The 16589-nt window shown below is 55.7% G+C and overlaps 1 protein-coding gene across 1 annotated transcript in view; it reads right to left on the reverse strand.

Annotated features, from left to right (window-relative positions):
* Positions 1–249: 249 nt before the first annotated feature.
* Positions 250–16589, reverse strand: part of LOC139240149 (threonine--tRNA ligase 1, cytoplasmic-like) — a 43220-nt gene continuing 26880 nt past the window's right edge. The window contains exons 13-19 of the mRNA XM_070868531.1: positions 14610–14747; positions 12957–13034; positions 10639–10739; positions 8110–8214; positions 5285–5357; positions 4119–4233; positions 250–1730 (exon numbers count right to left, since the gene is read on the reverse strand). Of these exons, the coding sequence (XP_070724632.1) occupies positions 1582–1730; positions 4119–4233; positions 5285–5357; positions 8110–8214; positions 10639–10739; positions 12957–13034; positions 14610–14747 (759 nt within the window). The 3' untranslated portion in view covers positions 250–1581. The remainder of the gene's footprint in view (positions 1731–4118; positions 4234–5284; positions 5358–8109; positions 8215–10638; positions 10740–12956; positions 13035–14609; positions 14748–16589) is intronic.

The following is a 16589-nucleotide window of genomic DNA, read 5'->3' on the forward strand; positions in this document are numbered from 1 at the left end:
CACTGCGAGACACTGAGTGAGCGCGTGATGGAGCGAGAGGGCGAGTGAGAGGGTGAGAGGGTGAATGACCTACCGTTGTCAAATAGCCTGTTGACACTCACTGGCGTAGCTCATGTGACGAGTTTGCTGGATGAAGGAAGGCTGTGATGCTGGAAAGCTGAACCCAGCAATACCTGGGACCATCAGGACAGCAGGCGGAGAGCAAAATGCATATTTAATCATTTGGACAGATAAATCAGTTTCCAACAGAAGACATTTATTCAAGATGGTCTGTACAATTATTACATCAGTCTGCCCAAAGCGCGCTTGCTGGGTTTCAGATTCCCTCCTGTTTTTTCCACCGGTCACAGTCCTGCAAAGCCCACCTGTCACTGGGATCCGACATCCCTCCCCAGGATCCGACATCCCTCCCCGTCAATCCCCCACATTGTGTTATCAGCACTCAGCCCCTCACGGATTGGAGTGAGACACGGTCTGTCGCTGTTCCATCATGATCAGATATCAATGTAAACACACACGCGCACACAGACTGACAGAGACACAGACAGAGAGACACAGAGAAATACACGCAGACAGAGAGACACACACACACACACACACACACAGACAGACACAGAGACACACACACACACACAGACTGACATACACACAGACACAGAGACTAACACACACACACACAGAGGCAGAGAGAGAGAGAGACACACACACACACACACACACACACACAGCGAGAGACAGAGACACGCACATACACACACAGACAGAGAGAGACTCTCACACACACACACAGACAGACAGACACAGACAGACAGACAGAGACATACACACACACAGAGAGGCACATACGCACACAGACCCACATGTTATCCTTTACTCCTCTCCCCTCGAATTGCCAGGCCGTTTACTGACCCGACACCCAGCGGTTAGGCCAGTGAGCAGACACATGAGCCAAGGGTTGACTTGGGGAACGACAACCTCCATGGGGAACCAAGAGTAGAATTAAGAACAAAAATAGGCAGCTTACAAGTCAGAAACAGTAATGAAGTGCCCTCTCCTGCTCTGTTGAAGGCACTGACTGTCTGGGGCCCAGGTCCCACAGGCTCCCTTTCTGATGCAACATGGCTCCTTCCCGGGGTGGGGGGAAAGTGAGACACTGATACAGCGAACGTCTCTGCTTACCGGGCCCTCTGGGTGTGCGCTCGACTCCTGCGGAGGCACACGGACACGGAACGCGACATGCAACAAGGTGGCACAACCCCCTCGATCCGAGACGCTCCTTCCTGCTCTTGACCCGAGCAATCCGTTGCTCAGAAACCCGATCCATCCAGTTCTTTACGAAAAAAAAACGCCGGCCGTCCTCAGCTTCTCGAGCTACGCCTTCGCTAAAGCCGACCGGGCCTCGCCCGCCCTTGGAATCACGGTGCGGAGCCCTTCGTATCCACACAAGCTGCGCCGCCGGCTCCCCGGGGTACGGTGGGATGGGCGGAAGGCCAGACAAGAGCCCTCGGAACGATTGGGAAGGGGCTGCGTTTGGTCAATGGCACCTGATCCTGCTCCTCTCCAACCCCGCCGCCACACCGGTTAAAATTCCTCCTCCGCATTCCGACAACGAGATTCCTTGAGATCGGTCAGTCTCTGCACGGCGCCCGCCAGATCCCGCATCCCGTGCTGTTTGTTGTCCCGTGTCCGCACGCTGACGGAGCCGCTCGACTTCTCCCTCTCCCCGACAACTGGGCCCAATAAAACAGATTGAAGGACCGAGTCAGCGACATATCAACACAGCTCGGGCACAGGATGCCAACACATCCCCATTCACTCCCACTGTACACAATCCCAATAGACCCAACCCCTTCCCATTCACTCCCACTGTACACAATCCCAATGGACCCAAACCCCTTCCCATTCACTCCCACTGTACACAATCCCAATGGACCCAACCCCTTCCCATTCACTCCCACTGTACACAATCCCAATGGACCCAAACCCCTTCCCATTCACTCCCACTGTACACAATCCCAATGGACCCAAACCCCTTCCCATTCACTCCCACTGTACACAATCCCAATGGACCCGACCTCCTCCCCATTCACTCCCACTGTACACAATCCCAATGGACCCAAACCCCTTCCCATTCACTCCCACTGTACACAATCCCAATGGACCCAAACCCCTTCCCATTCACTCCCACTGTACACAATCCCAATGGACCCGACCCCCTCCCCATTCACTCCCACTGTACACAATCCCAATGGACCCAAACCCCTTCCCATTCACTCCCACTGTACACAATCCCAATGGACCCAAACCCCTTCCCATTCACTCCCACTGTACACAATCCCAATGGACCCAAACCCCTTCCCATTCACCCCCACTGTACACAATCCCAATGGACCCAAACCCCTTCCCATTCACTCCCACTGTACACAATCCCAATGGACCCAAACCCCTTCCCATTCACTCCCACTGTACACAATTCCAAAAACATGCCCTGGTTATGTTTGATGGGAAAACGTAGAGGGAGCTTTACTCTGTATGTAACCCTGTGCTGTACTTACCCTGGGAGTGTTTGATGGGACAGTGTAGAGGGAGCTTTACTCTGTATCTAACCCCGTGCTGTACCTGCCCTGGGAATGTTTGATGGGACAATGTAGAGGGAGCTTTACTCTGTATCTAACCCCCTGTACCTGCCCTGGGAGTGTTTGATGGGACAGTGTAGAGGGAGCTTTACTCCGTATCTAACCCCGTGCTGTACCTGCCCTGGGAGTGTCTGATGGGACAATGTAGAGGGAGCTTTACTCCGTATCTAACCCCCTGTACCTGCCCTGGGAGTGTTTGATGGGACAGTGTAGAGGGAGCTTTACTCAGTATCTAACCCCCTGTACCTGCCCTGGGAGTGTTTGATGGGACAGTGTAGAGGGAGCTTTACTCTGTATCTAACCCCATGCTTTACCTGTCCTGGGAGTGTTTGATGGGACAGTGTAGAGGGAGCTTTACTCTGTATCTAACCCCATGCTTTACCTGTCCTGGGAGTGTTTGATGGGACAGTGTAGAGGGAGCTTTACTCTGTATCTAACCCCGTGCTGTACCTGCCCTGGGAGTGTTTGATGGGGACAGTGTAGAGGGAGCTTTACTCTGTATTTAACCCCCTGTACCTGCCCTGGGAGTGTTTGATGGGACAGTGTAGAGGGAGCTTTACTCTGTATCTAACCCCGTGCTGTGCCTGCCCTGGGAGTGTTTGATGGGACAGTGTAGAGGGAGCTTTACTCTGTATCTAACCCCATGCTGTACCTGTCCTGGGAGTGTTTGATGGGACAGTGTAGAGGGAGCTTAACTCTGTATCTAACCCCTTGCTGTACCTGTCCTGGGAGTGTTTGATGGGACAGTGTAGAGGGAGCTTTACTCTGTATCTAACCCCGTGCTGTACCTGTCCTGGGAATGTTTGATGGGACAGTGTAGAGGGAGCTTTACTCTGTATCTAACCCGTGCTGTACCTGCCCTGGGAATGTTTGATGGAACAGTGTAGAGGGAGCTTTACTCTGTATCTAACCCCGTGCTGTACCTGTCCTGGGAGTGTTTGATGGGACAGTGTAGAGGGAGCTTTACTCTGTATCTAACCCCCTGTACCTGCCCTGGGAGTATTTGATGGGACAGTGTAGAGGGAGCTTTACTCTGTATCTAACCCCATGCTGTATCTGCCCTGGGAGTGTTTGATGGGCCAGTGTAGAGGGAGCTTTACTCTGTATCTAACCCCGTGCTGTACCTGCCCTGGGAGTGTTTAATGGGACAGTGTAGAGGGAGCTTTACTCAGTATCTAACCCCCTGTACCTGCCCTGGGAGTGTTTGATGGGACAGTGTAGAGGGAGCTTTACTCTATATCTAACCCCGTGCTGTACCTGCCCTGGGAGTGTTTGATGGGACAGTGTAGAGGGAGCTTTACTCTGTATCTAACCCCCTGTACCTGCCCTGGGAGTGTTTGATGGGACAGTGTAGAGGGAGCTTTACTCTGTATCTAACCCCCTGTACCTGCCCTGGGAGTGTTTGATGGGACAGTGGTTCCACTCCCGAGCAATCACATTCCTCACAAAATGGTAAGAGCAATGTGTTGTGTGATACGTTACCCAGTATGAAGTTAAACTGCGCGAGTTGTGCATTGCGGATTTTCCTGTTCAGCGTGGATCCTGTGTCGAGGCAGATGTCGGCCATGAACCCGGCCTCTCGAAGCTGCTGGTGTACCTGTAATCGGCAGACCCAACAACCAGCGTTATATCAAATCTACCTGCGCCTCAATCTCCCCCTCCTATCTCTCCTGAAGACACTGACTTGCTCCGGGAGGTCTGCTGGTCCCTCCCCAATTTGCCGTTCCTATCTGAGGCCGTGGAGCTAGTTTCGACGGGATAGAAACCCATGTGGTGGGGGGGGGGCGCAGTATCGGAGCGGAATCCGATTCGCTCTGGTTCTTGCTTGGCATAACATCGAATCAACGGCACTGAAACAGGCCATTCGGCCCATCGCTCCGTGCCGGGGTTTATGCTCCACACCAGCCCCCTCCCACCCCTCTCCATCTCACTCCATCACCATTACCTTCTATTCCTTTCTCCCTCATGTCTTTAGCCAGCTTCCCCTTAAATGCAATGATACTATTCGCCTCAACCCCTCCCTGTGGCAACGAGTTCCACATCTTCTCTACGTCTATCCTGTCAAACCCCTTCATAATTTAAAGATCTCTATCTGGTCACCCCTCAGCCCTCTCCTTTCCAGAGAAAAGAGCCCCGGCCCGTTCAGTCTTTCCTGATAGTTTATAACCCTCTCAGTGCTGGTCTTGTCCTTGTGAATCTTTTTTGCATCTTCCCTAGTGCCTCGATATCATTTTTGTAATATGGAGACCAGAACTGTGCGCAGTGCTCCAATTGTGGTCTAACCCAGGTATATGGAGACTAGAACTGTGCACAGTGCTCCAAGTGTGGTCTAACCCAGGTATATGGAGACCAGAACTGTGCACAGTGCTCCAAGTGTGGTCTAACCCAGGTATATGGAGACCAGAACTGTGCACGGTGCTCCAAGTGTGGTCTAACCCAGGTATATGGAGACCAGAACTGTGCACAGTGCTCCAAGTGTGGTCTAACCCAGGTATATGGAAACCAGAACTGTGCACAGTGCTCCAAGTGTGGTCTAACCCAGGTATATGGAAACCAGAACTGTGCACAGTGCTCCAAGTGTGGTCTAACCAAGCATGTCTTAACACTTTGGCTCACAGCTGGTGATGGACAATCATAGATAATCTTACCTGTCGAGCATAATCTTCAGTGCTACGTCCAAGGGGAATAACCATGACCTGCGAGGGCGAGAGCCAAAATGGCCTGGAAACAGAATAACGACAATGTGTATTTATATAGCGCCTTTAACGTAGTGAAACGTCCCAAGGTGCTTCACAGGCGTGCTGAGATAAAAAATTTGACACCGAGCCGCATAAGTAGAAATTAGCGCAGGTAACCAAAAAGGTCGGTTTTAAGGAACGTCTTGAAGGAGGAGATGGTAGACAGGCAGAGAGGTTTAGGCAGGGAGCTCCAGAGCTTGGGGCCCAGGCAGCTGAAGGCACGGCCACCGATGGTGGAGCGATGGAAATCAGGGATGTTTAAGAGGGCAGACTTAGAGGAGCGCAGACATTTAGGGGGGATTGTGGGGCTGGAGGAGGTTACAGAGATAGGGAGGGGTGTAGGGGCTGGAGGAGGTTACAGAGATAGGGAGGGGTGTAGGGGCTGGAGGAGATTACAGAGATAGGGAGGGGTGTGGGGCTGGAGGAGGTTACAGAGATAGGGAGGGGTGTACGAGGTTAGAGATAGGGAGGGGTGTAGGGGCTGGAGGAGATTACAGAGATTGGGAGGGGTGTACGAGGTTAGAGATAGGGAGGGGTGTAGGGCCTGGAGGAGATTACAGAGATAGGAAGGGGTGTACGAGGTTAGAGATAGGGAGGGGTGTAGGGGCTGGAGGAGATCACAGAGATTGGGAGGGGTGTAGGGCTTGGAGGAGATTACAGAGATAGGGAGGGGTGTACGAGGTTAGAGATAGGGAGGGGTGTAGGGGCTGGAGGAGATCACAGAGATAGGGAGGGGTGTAGGGGCTGGAGGAGATCACAGAGATTGGGAGGGGTGTAGGGCTTGGAGGAGATTACAGAGATAGGGAGGGGTGTACGAGGTTAGAGATAGGGAGGGGTGTAGGGCCTGGAGGAGATTACAGAGATAGGGAGGGGTGAGGCCACGGAGAGAAGTGAAAACAAGGATGAGAATTTTGAAATCGAGGCGTAGCTTAATTTGAAGCCAATGTAGGTCAGCGAGCACAGGGGGTGATGGGTGAACGAGACTCGGTGTGAGTTAGGACACGGGGGCAGCCGAGTTTTGGATCACCTCTAGCTTACGTCGGGTCGAATGTGGGAGGGCCAGCCAGGGGTGCGTCGGAATAGTCAAATCTGGAGGTAACAAAGGCGTGGATGAGGGCTTCAGCAGCGGATGAGCTGAGGCAGGGGCGGTGACGGGCGATGTTACAGAGGTGGAAACAGGCGGTCTTAGTTATGCCGCGGGTATGTGGTCGGAAGCTCATTTCAGGGTCAAATATGAAGCCTGGGTTGCAGACAGATGCCGGGGAGATGGCTCGGGAATCCAGTTTGTGGCGGAGACCAGAGACAATGACTTCGGTCTTCCCAATATTTATTGGAGAAAATGAGGCAAAAACGGAACGGACGACCTGGCTGGCCCAACGAATGGGAGCTCCACGATTATCTGAAACGAATGCCTCCCGTTGCAGCGCCTGGCCCGAGTACTAAACCAGGCCGCAGAGGCGAGAGGAATATTACAGCGAGTAGCCGACTAGAGAGAGGAGATCGTCAGATTCCCTGGGGCTGGATTCACCAAGCCCTTCACACTCCCAGTTTCTCCCCGGAGCATTGAGAAAGGGGACAGCGACGTCTCCTGCGTCCGGCCCGAATCTTCAGGTCGGGTTTTATGCGGCGCCCGGCAGCACCGCTGGGAAGAGCTGCGCCGGGGTTGTGCGAACGCCTCTGGCCGCGACACCAGCGCGCGTTCGGACTTGAACCCGACCCCGCCTCGCAGCGACCGCCTGGGAAACCAGGAGCGGTGCAGCACAGCCGGCGGCGGTGAGGGATGAGACAGGAGAAATTCCACCAACGATGTCTCCGCGAGCTCCTGCAAATCCCCCCGGGAGGACAGACGCACCAACGTTAGCGTCCTCGACCAGGCCCAACATCCCCAGCATCGAAGCACTGACCACACTCGACCAGCTCCGCTGGGCAGGGCCACATTGTCCGCATGCCCCCCAGACACGAGACTCCCCAAAGCGAGCGCTCTACTCGGAACTCCTTCACGGCAAACGAGCCAAAGGTGGGCAGAGGAAACGTTACAAGGGACCACCCTCAAAGCCTCCCTGATAAAGTGCAACATCCCCCACCGACACCTGGGGGTCCCTGGGCCCAAAGACCAGTCCGCCCTGAGTGGAGGAAGTGCATCCGGGAGGGCACTGAGCACCTCGAGTCTCGTCGCCGAGAGCGTGCAGAAACCAAGCGCAGGCAGCGGAAGGAGCGTGCGGCAAACCAGTCCCACCCTCCCCTTCCCTCAACCACTGTCTGTCCCACCTGTGACAGGGGACTGTGGCTCCCGTATTGGGACTGTTCAGCCACCAAAGAACTCACTTTGGGAGTGGAAGCAAGTCTCCCTCGATTCCGAGGGACTGCCTAGGTGTATGATGAAAGTGCTGTAACGGTAAGCACGAGTGTTTGCACTTTTAATTATTTCAGCGATTTGTGTTGTGGCGTGGGCGATGTTGTGGGAATATTTTTTTTTTTTTTTTAAGGTCCTTCCCCCCCCGCCCCCAGGCCTCTCTCGGACCGCACACGGCCTGGCACTTTAGCCTGCGAGTTTACCATCCTCTCGCCTTCCTTGGCGCTGCGCCCCCAGAGGCCCAAACTTCCTGACCAAACGCAGACTATTCCCCGGCCAGGAACGTTCCCGCCCCAAAAACAGCAAAGGGTAAAATCCAGCCCCTTACATTCACAATTTAATTTTTTTTTTTTTGAACAAAACCGCGCCGAGATTTCTTTACCATTTTCCGGCACAGTTCTCCGCCAGGATGGCGATCATGCGCTCCACCGATCCCAAGATGGCACGGTGAATCATCACCGGTCGGGCTGAGTTGCTGCCGTCTTTGCTGCAAGGGAACAGAACGAGTTTTCAATTCCAAGGCGCCGGCTCCGGGATCCCACAGACGCCCGCCCCCGCCTCACCCCGACCCCCGAGCGGGATTCCCGTGAGCCGGGTCGGGAACCAACAGAATCGCCAGGCGGGAAAGAAGAACTTGCATTTCTATGGCGCCTTGCACCTCCTGGCGACGTCCCGATGCGCTCTGCAGCCAGTGACATGCTTTGTTTTTTGAAGGGTGGTCTCTGTTGTATTTTAGGAAAGGCGGCAGCCAATTAGCACGCAGCACGATCCCACAAAATGGCACTGCGACAGCCCTTGCTCAGCGGGTAAGCTCGCGCGCTCTCTCATCTCGGAGTCAGAAGGTCGTGGGTTCCAGTCCCACTCCAGAGACTTGAGCCCATAATCCAGGCTAACACTGCAGTGCGGAGGGAGCGCTGCACTGTCGGAGGGGCAGTACTGAGGGAGCGCCGCACTGTCGGAGGGGCGGTACTGAGGGAGCGCCGCACTGTCGGAGGGGCGGTACTGAGGGAGCGCCGCACTGTCGGAGGGGCGGTACTGAGGGAGCGCCGCACTGTCGGAGGGGCAGTACTGAGGGAGCGCCGCACTGTCGGAGGGGCAGTACTGAGGGAGCGCCGCACTGTCGGAGGGGCAGTACTGAGGGAGCGCCGCACTGTCGGAGGGGCAGTACTGAGGGAGCGCCGCACTGTCGGAGGGGCAGTACTGAGGGAGCGCCGCACTGTCGGAGGGGCAGTACTGAGGGAGCGCCGCACTGTCGGAGGGGCAGTACTGAGGGAGCGCCGCACTGTCGGAGGGGCAGTACTGAGGGAGCGCCGCACTGTCGGAGGGGCAGTACTGAGGGAGCGCCGCACTGTCGGAGGGGCAGTACTGAGGGAGCGCCGCACTGTCGGAGGGGCAGTACTGAGGGAGCGCCGCACTGTCGGAGGGGCAGTACTGAGGGAGCGCCGCACTGTCGGAGGGGCAGTACTGAGGGAGCGCCGCACTGTCGGAGGGGCAGTACTGAGGGAGCGCCGCACTGTCGGAGGGGCAGTACTGAGGGAGCGCCGCACTGTCGGAGGGGCAGTACTGAGGGAGCGCCGCACTGTCGGAGGGGCAGTACTGAGGGAGCGCCGCACTGTCGGAGGGGCAGTACTGAGGGAGCGCCGCACTGTCGGAGGGGCAGTACTGAGGGAGCGCCGCACTGTCGGAGGGGCAGTACTGAGGGAGCGCCGCACTGTCGGAGGGGCAGTACTGAGGGAGCGCCGCACTGTCGGAGGGGCAGTACTGAGGGAGCGCCGCACTGTCGGAGGGGCAGTACTGAGGGAGCGCCGCACTGTCGGAGGGGCAGTACTGAGGGAGCGCCGCACTGTCGGAGGGGCAGTACTGAGGGAGCGCCGCACTGTCGGAGGGGCAGTACTGAGGGAGCGCCGCACTGTCGGAGGGGCAGTACTGAGGGAGCGCCGCACTGTCGGAGGGTCAGTACTGAGGGAGCGCCGCACTGTCGGAGGGTCAGTACTGAGGGAGAGCCGCACTGTCGGAGGGGCAGTACTGAGGGAGCGCCGCACTGTCGGAGGGGCAGTACTGAGGGAGTGCCGCACTGTCAGAGGGGCAGTACTGAGGGAGTGCCGCACTGTCGGAGGGGCGATGCTGAGGGAGCGCCGCACTGTCGGAGGGGCAATGCTGAGGGAGCACCGCACTGTCGGAGGGGCGGTACTGAGGGAGCGCCGCACTGTCTCGGAGGGCTGCACTGTCGGAGGTGTCCGCTTTCGAATGAGACGTTAAAACTGAGGCCCCGACTGCTGTCTCAGGTGGACGTAAAAGATCCCATGGCCACTATTTGGAAGAAGAGCAGGGCGAGTTCTCCTCGGTGTCCTGGGGCTAATATTTATCCCTCAATCAACATCACTAAAAAAAGATGATCTGGGTCATTATCACATTGAGATCAAAACTGAGATTTATAGATTTCTATTGAACAAGGGTATTAAGAGATATGGAACCAATTTGAGGTCATGAAAGGCACTATATAAATGTAATTCTTTCTTCTTTAATGTCCAGATAATCTGTATATGGAGACCAGAACTGTGCACAGTGCTCCAAGTCTGGTCTAACCCAGGTATATGGAGACCAGAACTGTGCACAGTGCTCCGAGTCTGGTCTAACCCAGGTATATGGAGACCAGAACTGTGCACAGTGCTCCGAGTCTGGTCTAACCCAGGTATATGGAGACCAGAACTGTGCACAGTGCTCAAAAGGTGGAATTGTACCCCAGAAAGAGCCAGCACCCTTGGGGAGCAGGGAGGGGGGATTGTAGGGAAAAGTCCGTTCGAGGTTTTAGGCTTGTTATCCGCGCTCTCACTGCAGGACTGCAGTTTACTCTCTGCCCTGTTAAAGGAATGGGCGACACTTCTGAGTGCTTGACCACTCCCACACTCACCCAACGTAGCTCAGGTCGAACCGGATTGGTAACTGGAAGTCCAGCTGGATTGTTGCGGTCTGATGATTCCGACCAATCGCATCCTTGATCTGGATGTCAATCTGTAACGACACTCCACCGCGTCAATGGGAAATTTCAAAACGAAGGTGGATAGATTTTTGTTGGGCTGGGGGGGCGGTGGGTTAAGGGTGACAGAACCAAGGCGTGTGGATGGAGTCAAGATACAGGATCAGCCGTGATTGAATTGAAGGGCAGCACAGGCTCGAGGGGATGAATGGGCCTCCTCCTGTTCCTGTGTAACAGGCTCGAGGGGCTGAATGGGCCTCCTCCTGTTCCTGTGTAACAGGCTCGAGGGGCTGAATGGGCCTCCTCCTGTTCCTGTGTAACAGGCTCGAGGGGCTGAATGGGCCTCCTCCTGTTCCTGTGTAACAGGCTCGAGGGGCTGAATGGGCCTCCTCCTGTTGCTGTGTAACAGGCTCGAGGGGCTGAATGGGCCTCCTCCTGTTCCTGTGTAACAGGCTCGAGGGGCTGAATGGGCCTCCTCCTGTTCCTGTGTAACAGGCTCGAGGGGCTGAATGGGCCTCCTCCTGTTCCTGTGTAACAGGCTCGAGGGGCTGAATGGGCCTCCTCCTGTTCCTGTGTAATAGCTCGAGGGGCTGAATGGGCCTCCTCCTGTTCCTGTGTAATAGCTCGAGGGGCTGAATGGGCCTCCTCCTGTTGCTGTGTAACAGGCTCGAGGGGCTGAATGGGCCTCCTCCTGTTCCTGTGTAACAGGCTCGAGGGGCTGAATGGGCCTCCTCCTGTTCCTGTGTAACAGGCTCGAGGGGCTGAATGGGCCTCCTCCTGTTCCTGTGTAACAGGCTCGAGGGGCTGAATGGGCCTCCTCCTGTTCCTGTGTAATAGCTCGAGGGGCTGAATGGGCCTCCTCCTGTTCCTGTGTAACAGGCTCGAGGGGCTGAATGGGCCTCCTGTTCCTGGGTAAGGGGCTCGAGGGGCTGAATGTCCTCCTCCTGTTCCTGTGTAACAGGCTCGAGAGGCTGAATGGGCCTCCTCCTGTTCCTGTGTAACAGGCTCGAGGGGCTGAATGGGCCTCCTCCTGTTCATGTGTAACAGGCTCGAGGGGCTGAATGTGCCTCCTCCTGTTCCTGTGTAACAGGCTCGAGGGGCTGAATGGGCCTCCTCCTGTTCCTGTGTAACAGGCTCGAGGGGCTGAATGGGCCTCCTCCTGTTCCTGTGTAACAGGCTCGAGAGGCTGAATGGGCCCCCTCCTGTTCCTGTGTAACCGGCTCGAGGGGCTGAATGGGCCTCCTCCTGTTCCTGTGTAACAGGTTTGAGGGGCTGAATGGGCCTCCTGTTCCTGGGTAAGGGGCTCGAGGAGCTGAATGGGCCTCATCCTGTTCCTGTGTAACAGGCTCGAGGGGCTGAATGGACCTCCTGTTCCTGGGTAAGGGGCTCGAGGGGCTGAATGGGCCTCCTCCTGTTCCTGGGTAAGGGGCGAGTGGGGAATATCTATCTGCCGGGGGGCTCCTGATCGCCAGCCTGTGACTCGCACTTGGGGCAGGGTCTGGGGCCCGGGGCTAGGACAGGGTTCTGGGTTCACCCCTCCAACGTGCATTTCCTAGAGGGAAGAGCTCTAGCCTGTTGAGCCTATCTCGATAGTTATACCCCCTTCATTTCTGGTACCAAAAAAAGCAAAATACCGCGGATGCTGGAAGCTGAAATAAAAGCAGAAAATGCTGGTAATTCTCAGCGGGCCAGGTGGCGTCGTGGAGAGAGAGAGAAACAGAGTTAACGGTTCGGGTCTGAGACCCTTCGTCAGGCCTGGCGAATGTTCGAAATGAACCGATTCTTAAGGAGCGCTGAAAGGGTGGGCAGGAGGAACGATCAAAAGGGAAGGTCAGTGATGGGGTGGAAGGCAGGTGAGATTTGAGGCAAAAGGGATGATGGGCCGACTTGCGATGGTAATGGCAGAAGTTGGAAAAAGATGAGTCTAGATAATGTGTGAATGACGGAATAATGAGCAGATGCCATTGGAAACGGAGAGAGAGGAAAAAAGACATAAGATCGTTGGGGAGGGGGGGGGGTTAAAAAAAAAGGAGGAAAGGAAGAAAAATAGGGGCAGAGGTTACGGTCTGAAGTTGTTGAACTCGATGTCGAGTCCAGAAGGCTGTAAAGTGCCTAAACGAAAGATGAGCTGTTGTTCCTCGGACTTGCGTTGAGCTGCGTTGGAACAGTGTAGGAGGCCGAGAAAGACCCTGTTCGAGCGAGTGTGCCTCAACAGGGTGCGCGAGGCCGGGTTACAGAGGGTCGATACTGACCTTAGGGCCGTAGAACGCTCCATCTCCCGGATTCAGCTCCCAAGGGTGTCCGAACTTCTTCAGGCTGTTCTCCAGTTGCTGTCGGGGAGAGGAGAGAGAGAGAGACACACACCAGGTCATCACACAGATTGCTGGAGGGGCCCTTCACTGCACCCCGCTACACACACACCCCCCAGGGGAAAGATCGCTCGTGCCGCCTGCATTTAACCACACCGGGATGCCAGGAGCCCGTGTACCACCGCCCCGCCCCAGTAGCGTGATGCGTGCATAACACCGAGTGACCAGAACCGTCCCACGGGACGCCCATTAAGGGGACTGCCCATTTAAAACGGAGGAATTTCTTCTCTCAGAGGGTGGTGAATCTGTGGAATTCTCTGCCCCAGAGAGCTGTGGAGGCTGGGTCATTGAATATATTGAAGGCGGAGATAGACAGATTTTTGAGCGATAAGGGAGTGAAGGGTTACGGGGAGCGGGCGGGGAAGTGGAGCTGAGTCCATGATCAGATCAGCCATGATCTTATTGAATGGCGGAGCAGGCTCGAGGGGCTGAATGGTCGACTCCTGCTCCTGTTTCTTATTGGACGGTGTAGAATTGAGCTTTAAACACGGCCACTGGAAGTCTAAACCAGAAATACGGAGTGGAAATTCCTCTCGGGAAGACGCCACAAACGGGAAAGTCCGCCCGTTAGAAGCCTGATATTTCAACTCCGTAGATGCAACCGAATACGGGCATACAATGGGCAGACGGTACGGTACCTTCCAAGACTGATTTCTACCTTAGAGGGATGGTGCTGAGGGAGCGCCGCACTGTCGGAGGGGCAGTACTGAGGGAGTACCGCACTGTCGGAGGGGCAGTACTGAGGGAGCGCCGCACTGTCGGAGGGGCAGTACTGAGGGAGTGCCGCACTGTCGGAGGGGCGGTACTGAGGGAGCGCCGCACTGTCGGAGGGGCGGCGCTGAGGGAGCGCCACACTGTCGGAGGGGCGGTACTGAGGGAGTACCGCACTGTCGGAGGGGCAGTACTGAGGGAGCGCCGCACTGTCGGAGGGGCAGTACTGAGGGAGCGCCGCACTGTCGGAGGTGCAGTACTGAGGGAGCGCCGCACTGTCGGAGGGGCGGCGCTGAGGGAGCGCCACACTGTCGGAGGGGCGGTACTGAGGGAGCGCCGCACTGTCGGAGGGGCGGTGCTGAGGGAGCGCCGCACTGTCGGAGGGGCGGTACTGAGGGAGCGCCGCACTGTCGGAGGGGCCATCTTTTGGATGAGACGTTAAAACCGAGGCCCTGTCTGCCCTCTCAGGTGGACGCAAAAGATCCCACGGCCACTATTTCGAGGAAGAGCGGGGGGAGTTCTCCCCGGTGTCCTGGGGCCAATATTTATCCCTCAACCAACATCATTAAAACAGATGATCTGGGTCATTATCACATCGCTGTGTGTGGGAGCTTGCTGTGCGCAAATTGAGCTGCCGCGTTTCCCACAGTACAACAGTGACTACATTTCAAAAAAAGTACTTCATTGGCTGTGGGACGGCGTGAGGTGCTATAGAAATGCCAGTCCTTTCCCCTCCCAGATAAATTTCTAACAAGGGTTGTCCGCCGAAAGGTTAACCAGACACGAGAGGCGCTTCGGGTCCGTGGAAACGTTCCTTGCGCGTACCTTTTCCGCCTGGTCCCAGACCTCGACGTCCCCCAGGAATCTCTCCGGCCGCGTGGACAGGTAGAGCCGGAAGCTGAATCCGAAGACCTGGTACACGGCCCGCAGGAAGTCGAGGCAGCCTTTCATCTCGTCTTCGATCTGCGGAGGAAGGGGCAATCAAGCAGGAAAAGGATGGTTACAACGCCCGGAGGCGAGGGAGCGGGCGGCAGCGCCTCGAACTGCGCCGCACGACAACTGCAGCCGGTTAGACCTTGCCGTAGAATCGGACAGCACACTCGGAGGTCGTTGGGCCCATTGAGTCTCTGCTGACTCTGTTTCAAAGAGCCACCCAGTTAGTCCCTCTCCCCCAACCCCCCACCCTTTCCCCATATTGCTGCAATTTTTTCTCCTCTTCAGTATTTATCCAATTCCTTTTTAAAGGCTACTATTGACAGACTAAGGACAGACGCACCAACGTTAGCATCCTCGACCAGGCCCAACATCCCCAGCATCGAAGCACTGACCACACTCGACCAGCTCCGCTGGGCAGGGCCACATTCTCCGCATGCCCCCCAGACACGAGACTCCCAAAGCGAGCGCTCTACTCGGAACTCCTTCACGGCAAACGAGCCAAAGGTGGGCAGAGGAAACGTTACAAGGGACCACCCTCAAAGCCTCCCTGATAAAGTGCAACATCCCCACCGACACCTGGGAGTCCCTGGGCCCAAAGACCAGTCCGCCCTAAGTGGAGGAAGTGCATCCGGGAGGGGCGCTGAGCACCTCGAGTCTCGTCGCCGAGAGCGTGCAGAAAGCAAGCGCAGGCAGCGGAAGGAGCGTGCGGCAAACCAGTCCCACCCTCCCCTTCCCTCAACCACTGTCTGTCCCACCTGTGACAGGGACTGTGGCTCCCGTATTGGGCTGTTCAATCACCACTTTTAGAGTGGAAGTCAGTCTTCCTCGATTCCGAGGGACTGCCTATAATGATGACTATTGAGTCTGTATCCGCCACCCTTTCAGGCAGCGCATTCCAAATTCTCACCACTCGCTGTGTAAAAAATATGTCCTCATGTCGGCACTGGTTCTCCTGTCAATCATCTCAAATCTGTGCCCTCTGGTTGTCGACCCTTCAGCTAGTTGGAAACAGTTTCTCTCGAGTTACTCCGTCTAAACTCTTCATGGTTTTAAACACCTTTATCAAATTTCCTCATACCTGATCAGTGGATAGCCTCTGGGCTTCATAACCAAAGAGCAACCATACCCTTCGGGCTAAAACTGTCAATCTAATTTATTTACAAGGAATAAGATGACACAGAGGCAGAAGACAGGAAGCAACCTGCAGCACAAAATAATCAAGAGGACCATGAAGGTTAAATCAGTCCGCAAGGTTCTTAACTTCGGCTGACTGGTAATGCAGTGCTCTTGCACTACAAGAAAAATGTAAGAGTTACAGAGGTTAAATGCTAGACGTTTACGGACTACCAGGTACGTGCTATTGCTGAGAGTCTACCGTGGGCAGGCATTGCAACCAAAGTCAATCGTGGCCTCACCAGCCTCCCACGCGATGTACACTTGCTGAGTTGCACGGCACTCAAGTGCAGCAACTGTGATCGTTGCCCCGTCTGTCGCCCAGGGAATCATAGAGCCCAGGAACCTCGTGCTTGGGTTATCAAGTCCAGCGGCAACTGTGCTTCGTTTTGCATAAGCTGCTGCCCCTGCACCTCCGCCTCTCCCCCCAGCAACACGAAGGTCAGAGATCAGGCCCCCTCTGCCGCCCCTATCCCCCACCCCTCCAAGGGTTAGATTATGAGGTGAGCCTACATAAACTAGGCTTACATTCCCTGGAATATAGACGGCTGAGGATGAGCAACGGATTAACACAAGAACAGAGGAGCAGGAGTAGGCTATTTGACCCCTCGAGCCTGCTCCGCCATTCAATAAGATCATGGCTGATCTGATCTTGGGCTCAGCTCCACTTCCCCGCCCGCTCCCCATAACCCTTTA

This window comes from Pristiophorus japonicus, chromosome 30, assembly GCF_044704955.1.
Source record: "Pristiophorus japonicus isolate sPriJap1 chromosome 30, sPriJap1.hap1, whole genome shotgun sequence".
Taxonomy (NCBI): domain Eukaryota; kingdom Metazoa; phylum Chordata; class Chondrichthyes; family Pristiophoridae; genus Pristiophorus; species Pristiophorus japonicus.